The following is a 15,082-nucleotide window of genomic DNA, read 5'->3' on the forward strand; positions in this document are numbered from 1 at the left end:
ATAAGGATCTTTAAAATCTTGGTCTCTAATAAGTGAGTTTTTCTGTGAACCTCACACCTGATCACTGATGCTAATCCTCAGCTCTGGATTAGCATTAGGTGTACCTTGGTATCACCTGGGAGCTTTAAAAAATACTGATGCCTAGGCCCCAACTCAAATCAATTACATCACAGTCTCTGTCACTGGGGCCTTGGCACTGGTATTTTCTACAAGTACCAATAGAGCAGATATATATATCTTATACAAACTGTTAGAAAGGAGCAAAATTGCCTAAAAAAAGTTTGACTTTAAGGATGACTTAGGTAATTAACATATGACTAGTTACTTCAAATATTTTTTATCCTTTCCATTTACTTAAGTATTCCTTCTTCACACACTGTTGAATTCTACAATGTATCAAACCTTGTGCCAGGCACTAAGGAAAATAGATGAGTAAAACCTAGCCACTCCCTTTAAGAAACACACCTATGTGTTGTTATTTGAACTTGGAAGACAATCTCTGGAAGAGAGATAACATGATGGTTAAGAGTGTGTTTGGAATCAGGTCAATCAGAATTCAGATCCTGGCCCTGACACTCAATATGTGACACTGGGCAAGTTGTATAAAATATATAAGTTTCAGTTTACTTACCTATAAGATGAACGTTATATTATGAATTCCATAGTGGAGCTTTAAGGATTAGATGCTTCTTAAGTAGTTAGTATTTTGCCTAGAAAGAATAAGTACTCAATAGATTATAGCCATTAGTATTTATACAATCCCCATACACATTTTCCACATCTTTAGCAAATTCCAAATCAGTGAAACAAAATGTATTCTGAATCCTCTAAATGACAATAGCCAATGTGGTACAGTTCATAATGGCAGTGTTTGACTTATTATTTTTAATCAGGTAATCTATCATAAAGTTGTGTCTCTACTATAGTATTTGAATGAACACAGTGCAAAAGATGACTCTAAGAGGATGGTTAGTTACCACTGAAAACTCAATGATTCTGAGGATGATGGTATTTGAAAGCTACCATGATATGAATGTATATGAATAACATTCATAATCTATCATGTAACAATGACATGTAATTTTATTCATTATACACCAGATTCCTGTGTAATAGTTTTTATATAGTTTTCAAGGAACTGAGTTTCTCTTTAATTAACTGGGTGAATTCCTAAGCCACTTCAAAATCTGACCAAACTGTAAGAAAAAAAAAATTTTGATAGAAGGGATAATAAAGTTAGCTTTTATATGCATATGCCACTAATTTGATGTATAATGTTCTATTAGATTAGATAAAGGGATTTTAGATTAATGGAAGACACAGCTTCTACCAATAAGCACTATTAGTGATTTTCTTTTACTTCTACTGTTTCCAATGACTAATGTCTGTCACTATAGGAGAATAGGTATCAGTGATTAAAAAATCTGTTCTGACCAATAGATACAGCCAATAGCTAGCAAAAGAAAGGCTGACAGTAATATTTTTGTTGTTGCTTTTGAAGAAGTTACCTTACTGATTCACAGTCTAACCAACAATTATTATTTCTAGTATCCCAGTCATAATCACATCCAACACAAGGTTGGACAAGAATTTGAATTTTACAGTTCTTCCCTATTTCATAAGTGCATAATGAATCAACAGATGTAAGGCACAAGTTCCTAGAGAGAGCTAGTTTTGTGACTCATTTGAAATATTATTATTTCAAAAGTCTTTATTTTTATACTTTTTTAATAACAGCCAAGTGCCAACAAATAAATGTCAATTCATGATGTTATACTACAAGATATGATAACTAGAAGTCAATAAGAAAGTAATCTTTTAAAGGACTTCTTTTTCATAAAAACATGTTGAAGATGGTTCTGCTGTGAACCTAAAACTACTCTAAAAAATATAGTCTATTTAAAAAAAAAAGTAAAGATGTTAGCTCAAATAGTGGAAGGTGATATTTGAAACTCAAGGAAGTTAAAGCTGTTTCTCATTTGACAACGTTAATATTTATCTAAATACATATAGTAGTTAATATAGCTGTTAGTGTATTTCAAACACTCTTTTTTTTTAAAGGTACATGAAGGTAAATTCTTCTGGATGAAGAAAATTATTTTATAAGTAACAAAACAACTGTTTTGTAAGGCTGGGTTTCTGGTCCAAAGGATTTGTATATCATCAGGTGTTGAAAACCCAAGTGGACTCTGTGAAAAACGTATGGAGTGTTTTGAGGAAGAGCAGACTCAGGTAGAAGAGGACTGAAAGGCAGGACTGTAAAGTGGGATTCAACAATATGACCAGCGAGGAAGACAGCAATCCCCGAAACAGGGAGTGAAAGTCTTGAAAAAAGCACTAAGATTTTGTTTGCATAGTTTTTGTTACTTACTAGTAGGTAATTAATGTTACCTACTCTGCCTTATAGTCTACGCTATTGTGTGTCATTGGAGCTATTTTTAAAATTGTGCCTTTTCTGTTTGCATTTCTTCTGTAGGAGCCCAAAAGGTCACTACCATTATTTTGAAAGTATGAAAGAAAAGCTTTGGAAGCAAAACTATGTCCATCAAATCGAAAACTTTGTAACTCTCATTATAATGCCCTTCGATGCTTTGTAGCTTCTTGGACATTTAGATTTTAAGTGCCCACGTAAGCCAGAATTGAATAAGCCTACAAATCCATGTCCAGGGATTTTATAATATCCCAGTTCCCTAACCTGGGAGTTGCTACAGAGCTCCAGTACCTGGCTCTTCTCTCAGCATTTGCATAGAGCTGTATCTCATTTGTATTTCCATCTTTTTTTCAGTGAATATGGTATTGGTATATAAATAATATATCTCAGTTGAAAGTCACTTCTGATTTCCTTCTTTATATTTCACGTTATCCATTCCTTCTCTGTGCTAAAGTATCTATTCTGTTGCAGCCGCACCTCTCCATGTCTTGATCGTGACAACAGCAGGTGAACTTCTGCATAATTCTTTCTCTGAACATGTTGCCTCTTCCTCTCCTCCTTTTGTCATTTCCTTCTGCATATACCCTGCCTCAGGATGCTTTAGTGTGACCATACCTAGCCAGAGAGAGAGAGAGTGTGAGGGAGAATAATGTGTTTTCTCCAAATCATGGCCATATGGTAAAGAGAAAGTGGGTATTTCTTATTTTGTTGGAAATTAGGTGGGGTTGTACCAAAATGAATGTAGACCTAAAGTGAGAGCCTGTCTTGGTCATGGGTCTCCATATCTCAGCTTTTTTTGTGAGAACAAGTGCTACATAGAGCTGGAAAATGCTATTCCAGCAATTATGCAAATTGGTTGAGCTATTTTCAAGTTATAGTAAAGGTTATGATTTTAAGTGTCACTTAGCAGAGTTTTTTTTTTAAACTATATTCTAGGTGAACCAAGGGCTGAAAGTTTATTAATAGTGCATTTGCTTGCTAGTACTACTTTAAATGCAGCCTTTTGATATTTTACAAATTGTGCTATAGAATGATTCCAGTGTTCTAAAAAATCCATTATTCTATTTTATTTTAATAAAGTTATTTTTAAAGGTTCTTATCAAACTGCTGATTATTGTATTTTATTTTACAGTCACCCAACATGATACTAAAGATTGTCTACAAATAAAACAGTTTTCAACTTTGAAAAATTTACATCCATTCTTTTACTTTTTTCTGAAATACACACTAAATATTATGTTTCCATACATGAACATAGTGAGTGATAAATACTTTTTTGGTGATTTTAACAAGTTTGAGACACTTTTTTCAAAGCCGTTTTTCATCAGTTTTTCAGTTCATGGAATTTCAAAGATTGGGAAGGAATTAAGGAAATTATAGAGGAGAAAGAGCTCATGATATGGTTTTCTCATAGTACCCCAGAAATCAGGTTTAATTTAAGGCCCTCTTGCTATGTGTATGGGGATCACTGAAGCACCCTGATGACATTTTTTTCCCTATTTTCAATCAATAACTAACTGAATGCTGCAGTCTCCTCCCCGTCCCCACCCCATGGTCCTGGATGAATTAAAAGTAAACCTAAGGATTCATAACTTTTAGGGTGGAGGATATAGTCCTCAAAAGTGCAGAATCATTGTTTTCTGCTGCCTCCTCTGAAGCATGTACCTGTGTAGCTAATCAACTACATATTCCTAGGCAAGTCATCTGCATAATAATGGTGGATTGCTTTTGCTTTTATTCCTTTTAAATTGTGATAACATCGTATCTCACAATTTAGAAAACTTCAGTAAGAGTTTCTACTTTGCATGATTGTTGAATTTCATTTGGAGAGTAAGATATACAAAAGCCGAGTATGTTACGTGATGTTTTTTGTCTGTACAGTCTGAAGTCAATGTTTAGTGCAGTATGTGTATACATTTTCTGCAAAACTGCTCCTTGACTGTTTTAACCATACAGCAAAAATAGTGTATATTTCATGCAGGAGTAGCAGTTTATTTTCCAAATAGGAATGCTTCCAGAACATCTGAAATGGAATATTCCAATAGGTTGCCTACCCTAGTTAGAATTTTAACACCAGAAGGCCACCTTAGAGTTTAAGAATTTAATGTCTCTCATGCTATGGGTGAGAAAACTGAAACCTAAAGATGTTAAGTGACTTGCCCGAGGTTACAGCAATAATTCAAGACAGGGATAGATCTCTTGATAGATCAGAGTTGGATCCAGGAAAGAGCATGGTACTTGCTGCATTATCTTGTGCTCTGTGATAATAGTATTTGTATATCTTCTTTGAATAGTACAGTTCATAAACCAATGAAAACTCCATATTAAACTGCTTTAGCAAAGTTCCGGGTTCATTGCAGGTATTTAATAAACGTTAGTTTCTCTGTTTATTTTTTAGGTATTATATTATACTATAATTTTTAAGACAGTCAAAATATATAAAATCCTATGGGTGCCAGGAAAGGAAAATGATGGGAACAAGCATTTATTGAATTCTATGTGCTTTACCCGCACATGATTTCATCCTCACCCTGCCCTTAAGTGGTGGTATGATTATCCTTCATTGACAGATGAGGCTTTAGTCAGTGCTCACAAACGGTGGAGCTGAGCTTTAATCCATATATGATACCTCTGTGCATACTTAATTACATGTTTTTACTTCAACTCCTTTCATCTCCAACTGTTTATAGGCATTATCTTGTCCCATTTTTAATCTGAAAATATGAGAAAATCATATTTACTTAATCAAACCTAGCATGTGAACTGATTCATCTCATGATTCCCTCCTTTCCAACCTTTCACTTTTTCCTGTGGTACCAAAAAAAGTAAATGGTCTCTTATAATCTGCTTTTTGCTTTTTTGAAATTGTTTTTTTTTTAATGACTTTATTTCATTTATTTATTTTTGACTGCTTTGGGTCTTGGTTGCTGCGCGAGGGCTTTCTCTAGTTGTGGCGAGCGGGGGCTACTCTTCATAGTGGTGCATGGGCTTCTCATTGCGGTGGCTTCTCTTGTTGAGGACCATGGGCTCTAGGCACGCGGGGTTCAGTAATTGTGGCATGCGGGCTCTGTAGTTGTGGCTCACGGGCTCTGGAGCGCAGGCTCAGTAGTTGTGGCGCACGGGCTTAGTTGCTTCACGGCATGTGGGATCTTCCCAGATCAGGGCTCGAACCCGTGTCCCCTGCATTGACAGGCAGATTCTTAACCACTGTGCCACCAGGGACATCCCTTGAAATTGTTTTATACATCACAAAATAACTGTCCACTAATTCTACTACCTATCCAAATAGTGACACCTTTTGATTCTGATCTTTTTAAATGAAAATGCTCAAATGCTAACCCAATTTTATATTACAAATTATTGGGATTAATGATTAGCATGTTGACTTTTTTTTTTTTTTTAAACATCTTTATTGAAGTATAATTGCCTTACAATGGTGTGTTAGCTTCTGCTTTATAACAAAGTTAATCAGTTATACATATACAATATGTTCCCATATCTCTTCCCTCCTGCATCTCCCTCCCTCCCACCCTCCCCATCCCACCCCTCTAGGTGGTCACAAAGCACCGAGCTGATCTCCCTGTGCTATGCGGCTGCTTCCCACCAGCTATCTATTTTACATTTGGTAGTGTACATATGTCCATGACACTCTCTCACCCTGTCACATCTCACCCCACCCCCTCCCCATATCCTCAAGTCCATTCTCTAGTAGGTCTGTGTCTTTATTCCCGTCTTGCCACTAGGTTCTTCATGGCCTTTTTTTTTTTTTTCCTTAGATTCCGTATATATGTGTTAGCATACTGTATTTGTTTTTCTCTTTCTGACTTACTTCACTCTGTATGACAGACTCTAACTCCATCCACCTCATTACAAATACCTCCATTTCATTTCTTTTTATGGCTGAGTAATATTCCATTGTATATATGTGCCACATCTTCTTTATCCATTCATCTGTCGATGGACATTTAGGTTGCTTCCATGTCCTGGCTATTGTAAGTAGAGCTGCAATGAACATTTTGGTACATGACTCTTTTTGAACTATGGTTTTCTCAGGGTATATGCCCAGTAGTGGGATTGCTGGATCGTATGGTAGTTCTATTTGTAGTTTTTTAAGGAACCTCCATACTGTTCTCCATAGTGGCTGTATCAATTTACATTCCCACCAACAGTGCAAGAGAGTTCCCTTTCCTCCACACCCTCTCCAGCATTTATTGTTTCTAGATTTTTTGATGATGGCCATTCTGACCGGTGTGAGATGATATCTCATTGTAGTTTTGATTTGCATTTCTCTAATGATTAATGATGTTGAGCATTCTTTCCTGTGTCTGTAGGCCATCTGTATATCTTCTTTGGAGAAATGTCTATTTAGGTCTTCTGCCCATTTTTGGATTGGGTTGTTTGTTTTTTTGTTATTGAGCTGCATGAGCTGCTTGTAAATCTTGGAGATTAATCCTTTGTCAGTTGCTACATTTGCAAATATTTTCTCCCATTCTGATGGTTGTCTTTTGGTCTTGTTTATGGTTTCCTTTGCTGTGCAAAAGCTTTTAAGTTTCATTAGGTCCCATTTGTTTATTTGTGTTCTTATTTCCATTTCTCTGGGAGCTGGGTCAAAAAGAATCTTGCTGTGATGTATGTCATAGAGTGTTCTGCCTATGTTTTCCTCTAAGAGTTTGATAGTGTCTGGTCTTACACTTAGGTCTTTAATCCATTTTGAGTTTATTTTTGTGCATGGTGTCAGGGGGTGTTCTAATTTCATACTTTTACATGTATCTGGCCAATTTTCCCAGCACCACTTATTGAAGAGGCTGTCTTTTCTCCACTGTATATGCTTGCCTCCTTTATCAAAGATAAGGTGACCATATGTGCGTGGGTTTATCTCTGGGCTTTCTATCCTGTTCCATTGATCTATATTTCTGTTTTTGTGCCAGTACCAAACTGTCTTGATTACTGTAGCTTTGTAATATAGTCTGAAGTCAGGGAGACTGATTCCTCCAGCTCCATTTTTCGTTCTCAAGATTGCTTTGGCTATTCGGGGTCTTTTGTGTTTCCATATAAATTGTGAAATTTTTTGTTCTAGTTCTGTGAAAAATGCCAGTGGTAGTTTGATAGGGATTGCATTGAATCTGTAGATTGCTTTGGGTAGTAGAGTCATTTTCACAATGTTGATTCTTCCAATCCAGGAACATGGTATATCTTTCCATCTATTTGTATCATCTTTAATTTCTTTCATCAGTGTCTTATAATTTTCTGCATACAGGTCTTTTGTCTCCTTAGGTAGGTTTATTCCTAGATATTTTATTCTTTTTGTTGCAATGGTAAACGGGAGTGTTTTCTTAATTTCACTTTCAGATTTTTCGTCATTAGTGTATAGAAATGCGAGAGATTTCTGTGCATTAATTTTGTATCCTGCTACTTTACCAAATTCATTGATTAGCTCTAGGAGTTTTCTGGTAGCATCTTTAGGATTCTCTATGTATAGTATCATGTCATCTGCAAACAGTGACAGCTTTACTTCTTCTTTTCCGATTTGGATTCCTTTTATTTCTTTGTCTTCTCTGATTGCTGTGGCTAACACTTCCAAAACTATGTTGAATAATAGTGGTGAGAGTGGGCAACCTTGTCTTGTTCCTGATCTTAGTGGAAATGGTTTCAGTTTTTCACCATTGAGGACAATGTTGGCTGTGGGTTTGTCATATATGGCCTTTATTATGTTGAGGAAAGTTCCCTCTATGCCTACTTTCTGCAGGGCTTTTATCATAAATGGGTGTTGAATTTTGTCAAAAGCTTTCTCTGCATCTATTGAGATGATCATATGGTTTTTCTCCTTCAATTTTTTAATATGGTTTATCACATTGATTGATTTGCGTATATTGAAGAATCCTTGCATTCCTGGGATAAACCCCACTTGATCATGGTGTATGATCCTTTTAATGTGCTGTTGGATTCTGTTTGCGAGTATTTTGTTGAGGATTTTTGCATCTATGTTCATCAGTGATATTGGCCTGTAGTTTTCTTTCTTTGTGACATCTTTGTCTGGTTTTGGTATTAGGGTGATGGTGGCCTCGTAGAATGAGTTTGGGAGTGTTCCTCCCTCTGCAATATTTTGGAAGAGTTTGAGAAGGATAGGTGTTAGCTCTTCTCTAAATGTTTGATAGAATTCACCTGTGAAGCCATCTGGTCCTGGGCTTTTGTTTGTTGGAAGGTTTTTAATCACAGTTTCAATTTCAGTGCTTGTGATTGGTCTGTTCATATTTTCTATTTCTTCCTGGTTCAGTCTCGGCAGTTTGTGCATTTCTAAGAATCTGTCCATTTCTTCCAGGTTGTCCATTTTATTGGCGTAGAGTTGCTTGTAGTAATCTCTCATGATCTTTTGTATTTCTGCAGTGTCAGTGGTTACTTCTCCTTTTTCATTTCTAATTCTATTGATTTGAGTCTTCTCCCTTTTTCTCTTGATGAGTCTGGCTAATGGTTTATCAATTTTGTTTATCTTCTCAAAGAACCAGCTTTTAGTTTTATTGATTTTTGCTATTGTTTCCTTCATTTCTTTTTCATTTATTTCTGACCTGATCTTTATGATTTCTTTCCTTCTGCTAGCTTTGGGGTTGTTTTGTTCTTCTTTCTCTAATTGCTTTAGGTGCAAGGTTAGGTTGTTTATTCGAGATGTTTCCTGTTTCTTGAGGTAGGCTTGTATTGCTATAAACTTCCCTCTTAGCACTGCTTTTGCTGCGTCCCATAGGTTTTGGGTCGTCGTATCTCCATTGTCATTTGTTTCTAGGTATTTTTTGATTTCCCCTTTGATTTCTTCAGTGATCACTTCGTTATTAAGTAGTGTATTGTGTAGCCTCCATGTGTTTGTATTTTTTACACATCTTTTCCTGTAATTGATATCTAGTCTCATAGCGTTGTGGTCGGAAAAGATACTTGATACGATTTCAATTTTCTTAAATTTACCAAGGCTTGATTTGTGACCCAAGATATGATCTATCCTGGAGAATGTTCCATGCGCACTTGAGAAAATGTGTATTCTGTTGTTTTTGGGTGGAATGTCCTATAAATATCAATTAAGTCCATCTTGTTTAATGTATCATTTAAAGCTTGTGTTTCCTTATTTATTTTCATTTTGGATGATCTGTCCATTGGTGAAAGTGGGGTGTTAAAGTCCCCTACTATGATTGTGTTGCTGTCGATTTCCCCTTTTATGGCTGTTAGTATTTGCCTTATGTATTGAGGTGCTCCTATGTTGGGTGCATAAATATTTACGATTGTTATACCTTCCTCTTGGATCGATCCCTTGATCATTTTATAGTGTCCTTCTTTGTCTCTTATAATATTCTTTATTTTAAAGTCTATTTTGTCTGATATGAGAATTGCTACTCCAGCTTTCTTTTGATTTCCATTTGCATGGAATATCTTCTTCCATCCCCTCACTTTCAGTCTGTATGTGTCTCTAGGTCTGAAGTGGGTCTCTTGTAGACAGCATATATATGGGTCTTGTTTTTGTATCCATTCAGCCAGTCTGTGTCTTTTGGTGGGAGCATTTAATCCATTTACATTCAAGGTAATTATCGATATGTATGTTCCTATTCCCATTTTCTTAAATGTTTTGGGTTTGTTATTGTAGGTGTTTTCCTTCTCTTGTGTTTCTTGCCTAGAGAAGTTCCTTTAGCATTTGTTGTAAAGCTGGTTTGGTGGTGCTGAACTCTCTCAGCTTTTGCTTGTCTGTAAAGGTTTTAATTTCTCCATCACATCTGAATGAGATCCTTGCTGGGTAGAGTAATCTGGTTGTAGGTTTTTCTCCTTCATCACTTTAAGTATATCCTGCCACTCCCTTCTGGCTTGCAGAGTTTCTGCTGAAAGATCAGATGTTAACCTTATGGGGATTCCCTTGTGTGTTATTTGTTGTTTTTCCCTTGCTGCTTTTAATATGTTTTCTTTATATTTAATTTTTGACAGTTTGATTAATATGTGTCTTGGCGTGTTTCTCCTTGGGTTTATCCTGTATGGGACTCTCTGTGCTTCCTGGACTTGATTAACTATTTCCTTTCCCATGTTAGGGAAGTTTTCAACTATAATCTCTTCAAATATTTTCTCAGTCCCTTTCTTTTTCTCTTCTTCTTCTGGGACCCCTATAATTCGAATGTTGGTGCGTTTAATGTTGTCCCAGAGGTCTCTGAGACTGTCCTCAGTTCTTTTCATTCTTTTTTCTTTATCCTGCTCTGCAGTAGTTATTTCCACCATTTTATCTTCCAGGTCACTTATCCTTTCTTCTGCCTCAGTTATTCTGCTATTGATCCCATCTAGAGTATTTTAAATTTCATTTATTGTATTTTTCATCGTTGCTTGGTTCCTCTTTAGTTCTTCTACGTCCTTGTTAAATGTTTCTTGCATTTTGTCTATTCTATTTCCAAGATTTTGGATCATTCTTACTATCATTATTCTGAATTCTTTTTCAGGTAGACTACCTATTTCCTCTTCATTTGTTAGGTCTGGTGTGTTTTGACCCTGCTCCTTCATCTGCTGTGTGTTTTTCTGTCGTCTCATTTTGCTTATCTTACTGTGTTTGGGGTCTCCTTTTCACAGGCTGCAGGTTTGTAGTTCCCGTTGTTTTTGGTATCTGTCCCCAGTGGCTAAGGTTGGTTCAGTGGGTTGTGTAGGCTTCCTGGTGGAGGGGACTATTGCCTGTGTTCTGGTGGATGAGGTTGAATCTTGTCTTTCTGGTGGGCAGGTCCACGTCTGGTGGTGTGTTTTGGGGTGTCTGTGGCCTTATGATTTTAGGCAGCCTCCCTGCTAATGGATGGGGCTGTGTTCCTGTCTTGCTAGTTGTTTGGCATAGGGTGTCCAGCCCTGTAGCTTGCTGGTTGTTGAGTGAAGCTGGGTCTTGATGTTGAGATGGAGATCTCTGAGAGATTTTTGCCGTTTGGTATTACGTGGAGCTGGTAGGTCTCTTGTGGACCAGTGTCCTGAAGTTGGCTCTCCCACCTCAGAGGCACAGCCCTGATGCCTGGCTGGAGCACCAAGAGCCTTTCATCCACACAGCTCAGGATATAAGGGAGAAAAAAATAGAAAGAAAGAAAGAGGATAAAATAAAATAAAATAAAGCTATTATAATAAAAAATAAGAAAAAAAAATTATTAAGAGTAAATGTATTCAGAAAAAAATTTTTTTTAATTTTTAAAAATAGATTAATTTTTTATAGTAAAAAATAAGAAAAAAATTTTTAAGAAAAAAAATTTATTAAGAAAAAAAAATTTTAATTTTTTAAAATAAAAAATATAAAAAAACTTATTAAAAACTTTTTTAATTTCTAAAAATAGAAAATACGGAAAAAATTATTAAGAAAACATGTATTAGGAAAAAAAAATTTTTTTAAGTAAAAAAAAAAAAATGGACAGACCTAACCCTAGGACTGATGGTGAAAGCAAATCTATACAGACAAAATCTCACCCAGAAGCATACACATATACACTCACAAAAAAAGGAAAAGGGGAAATTAATATATCCTGCTCCTAAAGTCCACCTTTTGAATTTGGGATGATTCATTGTCTATTCAGGTATTCAACAGATGCAGGCACATCAAGTTGCTTGTGGAGCTTTAATCCGCTGCTTCTGAGGCTGCTGGGAGAGATTTCCCTTTCTCTTTGTTCGTACAACTCCCCGCGTTCAGCTTTGGATTTGGACCCGCCTCTGCATGTACGTCGCCTGAGGGCGTCCGTTCCCCGCCCAGACAGAACGGGGTTAAAGGAGCAGCTGCTTCGGGGGCTCTGGCTCACTCAGGCCGGGGGAGGGAGCGGTACGGAGGAGGCGGGGCGAGCCTGCGGCGTCAGAGGCCGGCGTGACGTTGCAGCAGCCTGAGGCGCGCCGTGTGTTCTCCCGGGGAAGTTGTCCCCGGATCACGGGAGCCTGGCGGTGGTGAGCTGCACCGGCTCCCGGGAGGGGCAGTGTGGAGAGTGACCTGTGCTCGCACACAGGCTTCTTGGTGGCGGCAGCAGCAGCCTTAGCGTTTCCTACCAGTCTCTGGGGTCCGCGCTGTTAGCCGCGGCTCGCGCCCGCCTCTGGAGTTCGTCTAGGCGGCGCTCTGAATCCTCTCTCCTTGCGCGCCGCGAAACAAAGAGGCAAGAAAAAGTCTCTTGCCTCTTCGGCGGCTGCAGACCTCCTCTCCGGCTCCCTCCCGGCTCGCCGTGGCACACCAACCCCTTCAGGCTGTGTTCACGCCGCCAACCCCAGTCCTCTCCCTGCAATCCGACCGCAGCCCGCGCCTCAGCTCCCAGTCCCGCCCGCCCCAGCGGGTGAGCAGACAAGCCTCTCGGGCTGGTGAGCGCTGCTCGGCACTGAGCCTCTGTGTGGGAATCTCTCCGTTTTTCCCTCTGCGCCCCTGTTGCTGTGGGATCCGCGCTGATAGCCGCGGCTCACACCCGTCTCTGGATTTCGTTTAGGCAGCGCTCTGAATCCCCTCTCCTTGCGCGCCGCGAAACAAAGAGGCAAGAAAAAGTCTCTTGCCTCTTCGGCAGCTGCAGACTTTTTCCTGGACTCCCTCCCGGCTAGCACCAAAGCCCCAGCCTCAGCTCCCAGCCCCACCCGCCCCGGCGGCTGAGCAGACAAGCCTCTCGGGCTGGTGAGTGCTGGTCGGCACCAATCCTCTGTGCGGGAGTCTCTCCGCTTTGCCCTCCACACCCCTGTGGCTGCGCTCTCCTCCGCGGCTCCGAAGCTTCCCCCCTCTGCCACCCGCAGTCTCTGCCCGCAAAGGGGCTTCCTAGTGCCTGGAAACCTTTCCTCCTTCACGGCTCCCTCCCACTGGCGCAGGTCCCGTCCCTATTCTTTTTTCTCTGTTATTTCTTTTTTCTTGTACCCTACCCAAGTACGTGGGGATTTTCTTGCCTTTTGGGAGGTCTGACGTCTTCTGCCAGCGTTCAGTGGGTGTTCTGTAGGAGCAGTTCCACGTGTAGATGTATTTCTACTGTATCTGTGGGAAGGAAGGTGATCTCCGTGTCTTACTCTTCCGCCATCTTGCCCCTACCTAGCATGTTGACTTTTATCTAAAAGATTTTTCATCAGCACTAGATATAAACTTGAATCATTATTTCTCTTATTCCCTCTTATTTGAAGAAAAGACTTCTTTTAGTATACAATTCTACATAGTCAGCTTTTTAATTAGTTGTTTATTCCGCAGTTACATTATTTGAGTCTGATTGGCTTAGGGTGTTTTCTTGCTAAATTTGTAAACATTTTTGTTCATTTTTACTATCTTCTCACAACTTTCCACTTTTACTCTTCCATTCATTCACTATTCAACAATTATTTATTAGCTACCTACTATGTGCTCTATTTACATTGTGCTAGGCACTGGGGGGACACAGGAAGAAATATGGAGAACAAGGTCATTGCCATTGTGGCACTAATATGGCTCCTATATATGGTTTAATTCATTTCTCATTGACCAGGAAAGCAAGTGATTCTGAGTAAGTGAAACCATCATGTGACATTTGGGGCTTAGACTGTGAGCATCTTGGCAGCAGCAACTACGTCTTTACTTTCTGTATTCTCACTCAGTTCCTAGCAGGGCACCTGGCATTTACTAGGAGGGTAACAAATTGTTGCATGAAAAGGGGTGTGGAAATTATGGAGTAAATGAGAACAAAAGAGAATTTTAAAAGGATCAGTCAATGACACAAAATCAGAGAAAGTAATCAAACATATAGTTACTTTAACATTGTTACAGCCAAGAACATAGCTACTTCAATTCATTCCTTAGAGCAGCGGTCTCTAACGTTTTTGGCACCAGGGACCAGTTTCATGGAAGACAGTTTTTCCACAGACAGTGGTCAGGGGGATGGTTTTGGGATGATTCAAGTGCATTACATTTATTGTGCCCTTTATTTCTATTATTATTACATTGTAATATATAATGGAATAATTACACAACTCACCATAATGCTGACAGGAGGCAGAGCTCAGGCAGTAATGCAAGCGATGGGGAGCGGCTGTAAATACAGATGAAGCTTTACTCATTTGTCCGCTGCTCACCTCCTGCTGTGCAGCCTCGTTCCTAACAAGCCATGGACAGATACCGGTTCATGGCCCGGGGGTTGGGGACCCCTGCCTTAGAGAATGCACCTCTAGAAGATATTCTAAATGGAGATGTTATATAGGCCATAAGCCATCACTGGAATAAACATAGTGGAAATATAACAGCATGTAACATGAAATAGGAAATTCCCTAAATGCCTTCAAATGGTACAAATAGTATTGAAGATTGATAATATTAAGCAGATGTATTACAGTTCCTTACTAGTTTGAGTCCCTGTTCTTCACCAGTGCTGCTAGTATTCAAAAGATGAAACAAAATCAGAGAAAGTAGAGAAAGTCAGAAACGTAGCAATGAGTTTGGAACAGCACTGGTTGAAACTTAAGTCACTTTTTTCTAGTTTTTATAAAAATCAACATAAATATCATAGTCAAAAGAAAATAGTAAAATGGAAAAGAAACCTTTATAGTCATCTAGAAGCGTTACCAGTTCTCTCATTCTTTTGAGCAATAGTGCATTTTAAAAAGCAAATAGAAAATAAATTTTTTTAACATCTTTATTGGAGTAAAATTGCCTTACAATGGTGTGTTAGTTTCTGCTTTATAACAAAGTGAATCAGTTATACAAAT

At 38.5% G+C, this 15,082-nt stretch overlaps 1 protein-coding gene across 17 annotated transcripts in view; it reads left to right on the forward strand.

The window, feature by feature from the left end:
• The window catches only part of ANK2 (ankyrin 2), a 591,117-nt gene that overhangs the window by 515,623 nt on the left and 60,412 nt on the right, over positions 1-15,082 (forward strand). For 4 of the 17 annotated variants that reach the window (XM_036852140.1, XM_036852139.1, XM_036852141.1 and 1 more), the window contains one exon: positions 2,903-2,938. The exons of the other annotated variants lie outside the window; for them this stretch is intronic. In XM_036852140.1, coding sequence (XP_036708035.1) covers positions 2,903-2,938 — 36 coding nt within the window. The remainder of the gene's footprint in view (positions 1-2,902; positions 2,939-15,082) is intronic. 17 annotated transcript variants of the gene reach the window in all.

This window comes from Balaenoptera musculus, chromosome 5, assembly GCF_009873245.2.
Source record: "Balaenoptera musculus isolate JJ_BM4_2016_0621 chromosome 5, mBalMus1.pri.v3, whole genome shotgun sequence".
Lineage (NCBI taxonomy): Eukaryota > Metazoa > Chordata > Mammalia > Artiodactyla > Balaenopteridae > Balaenoptera > Balaenoptera musculus.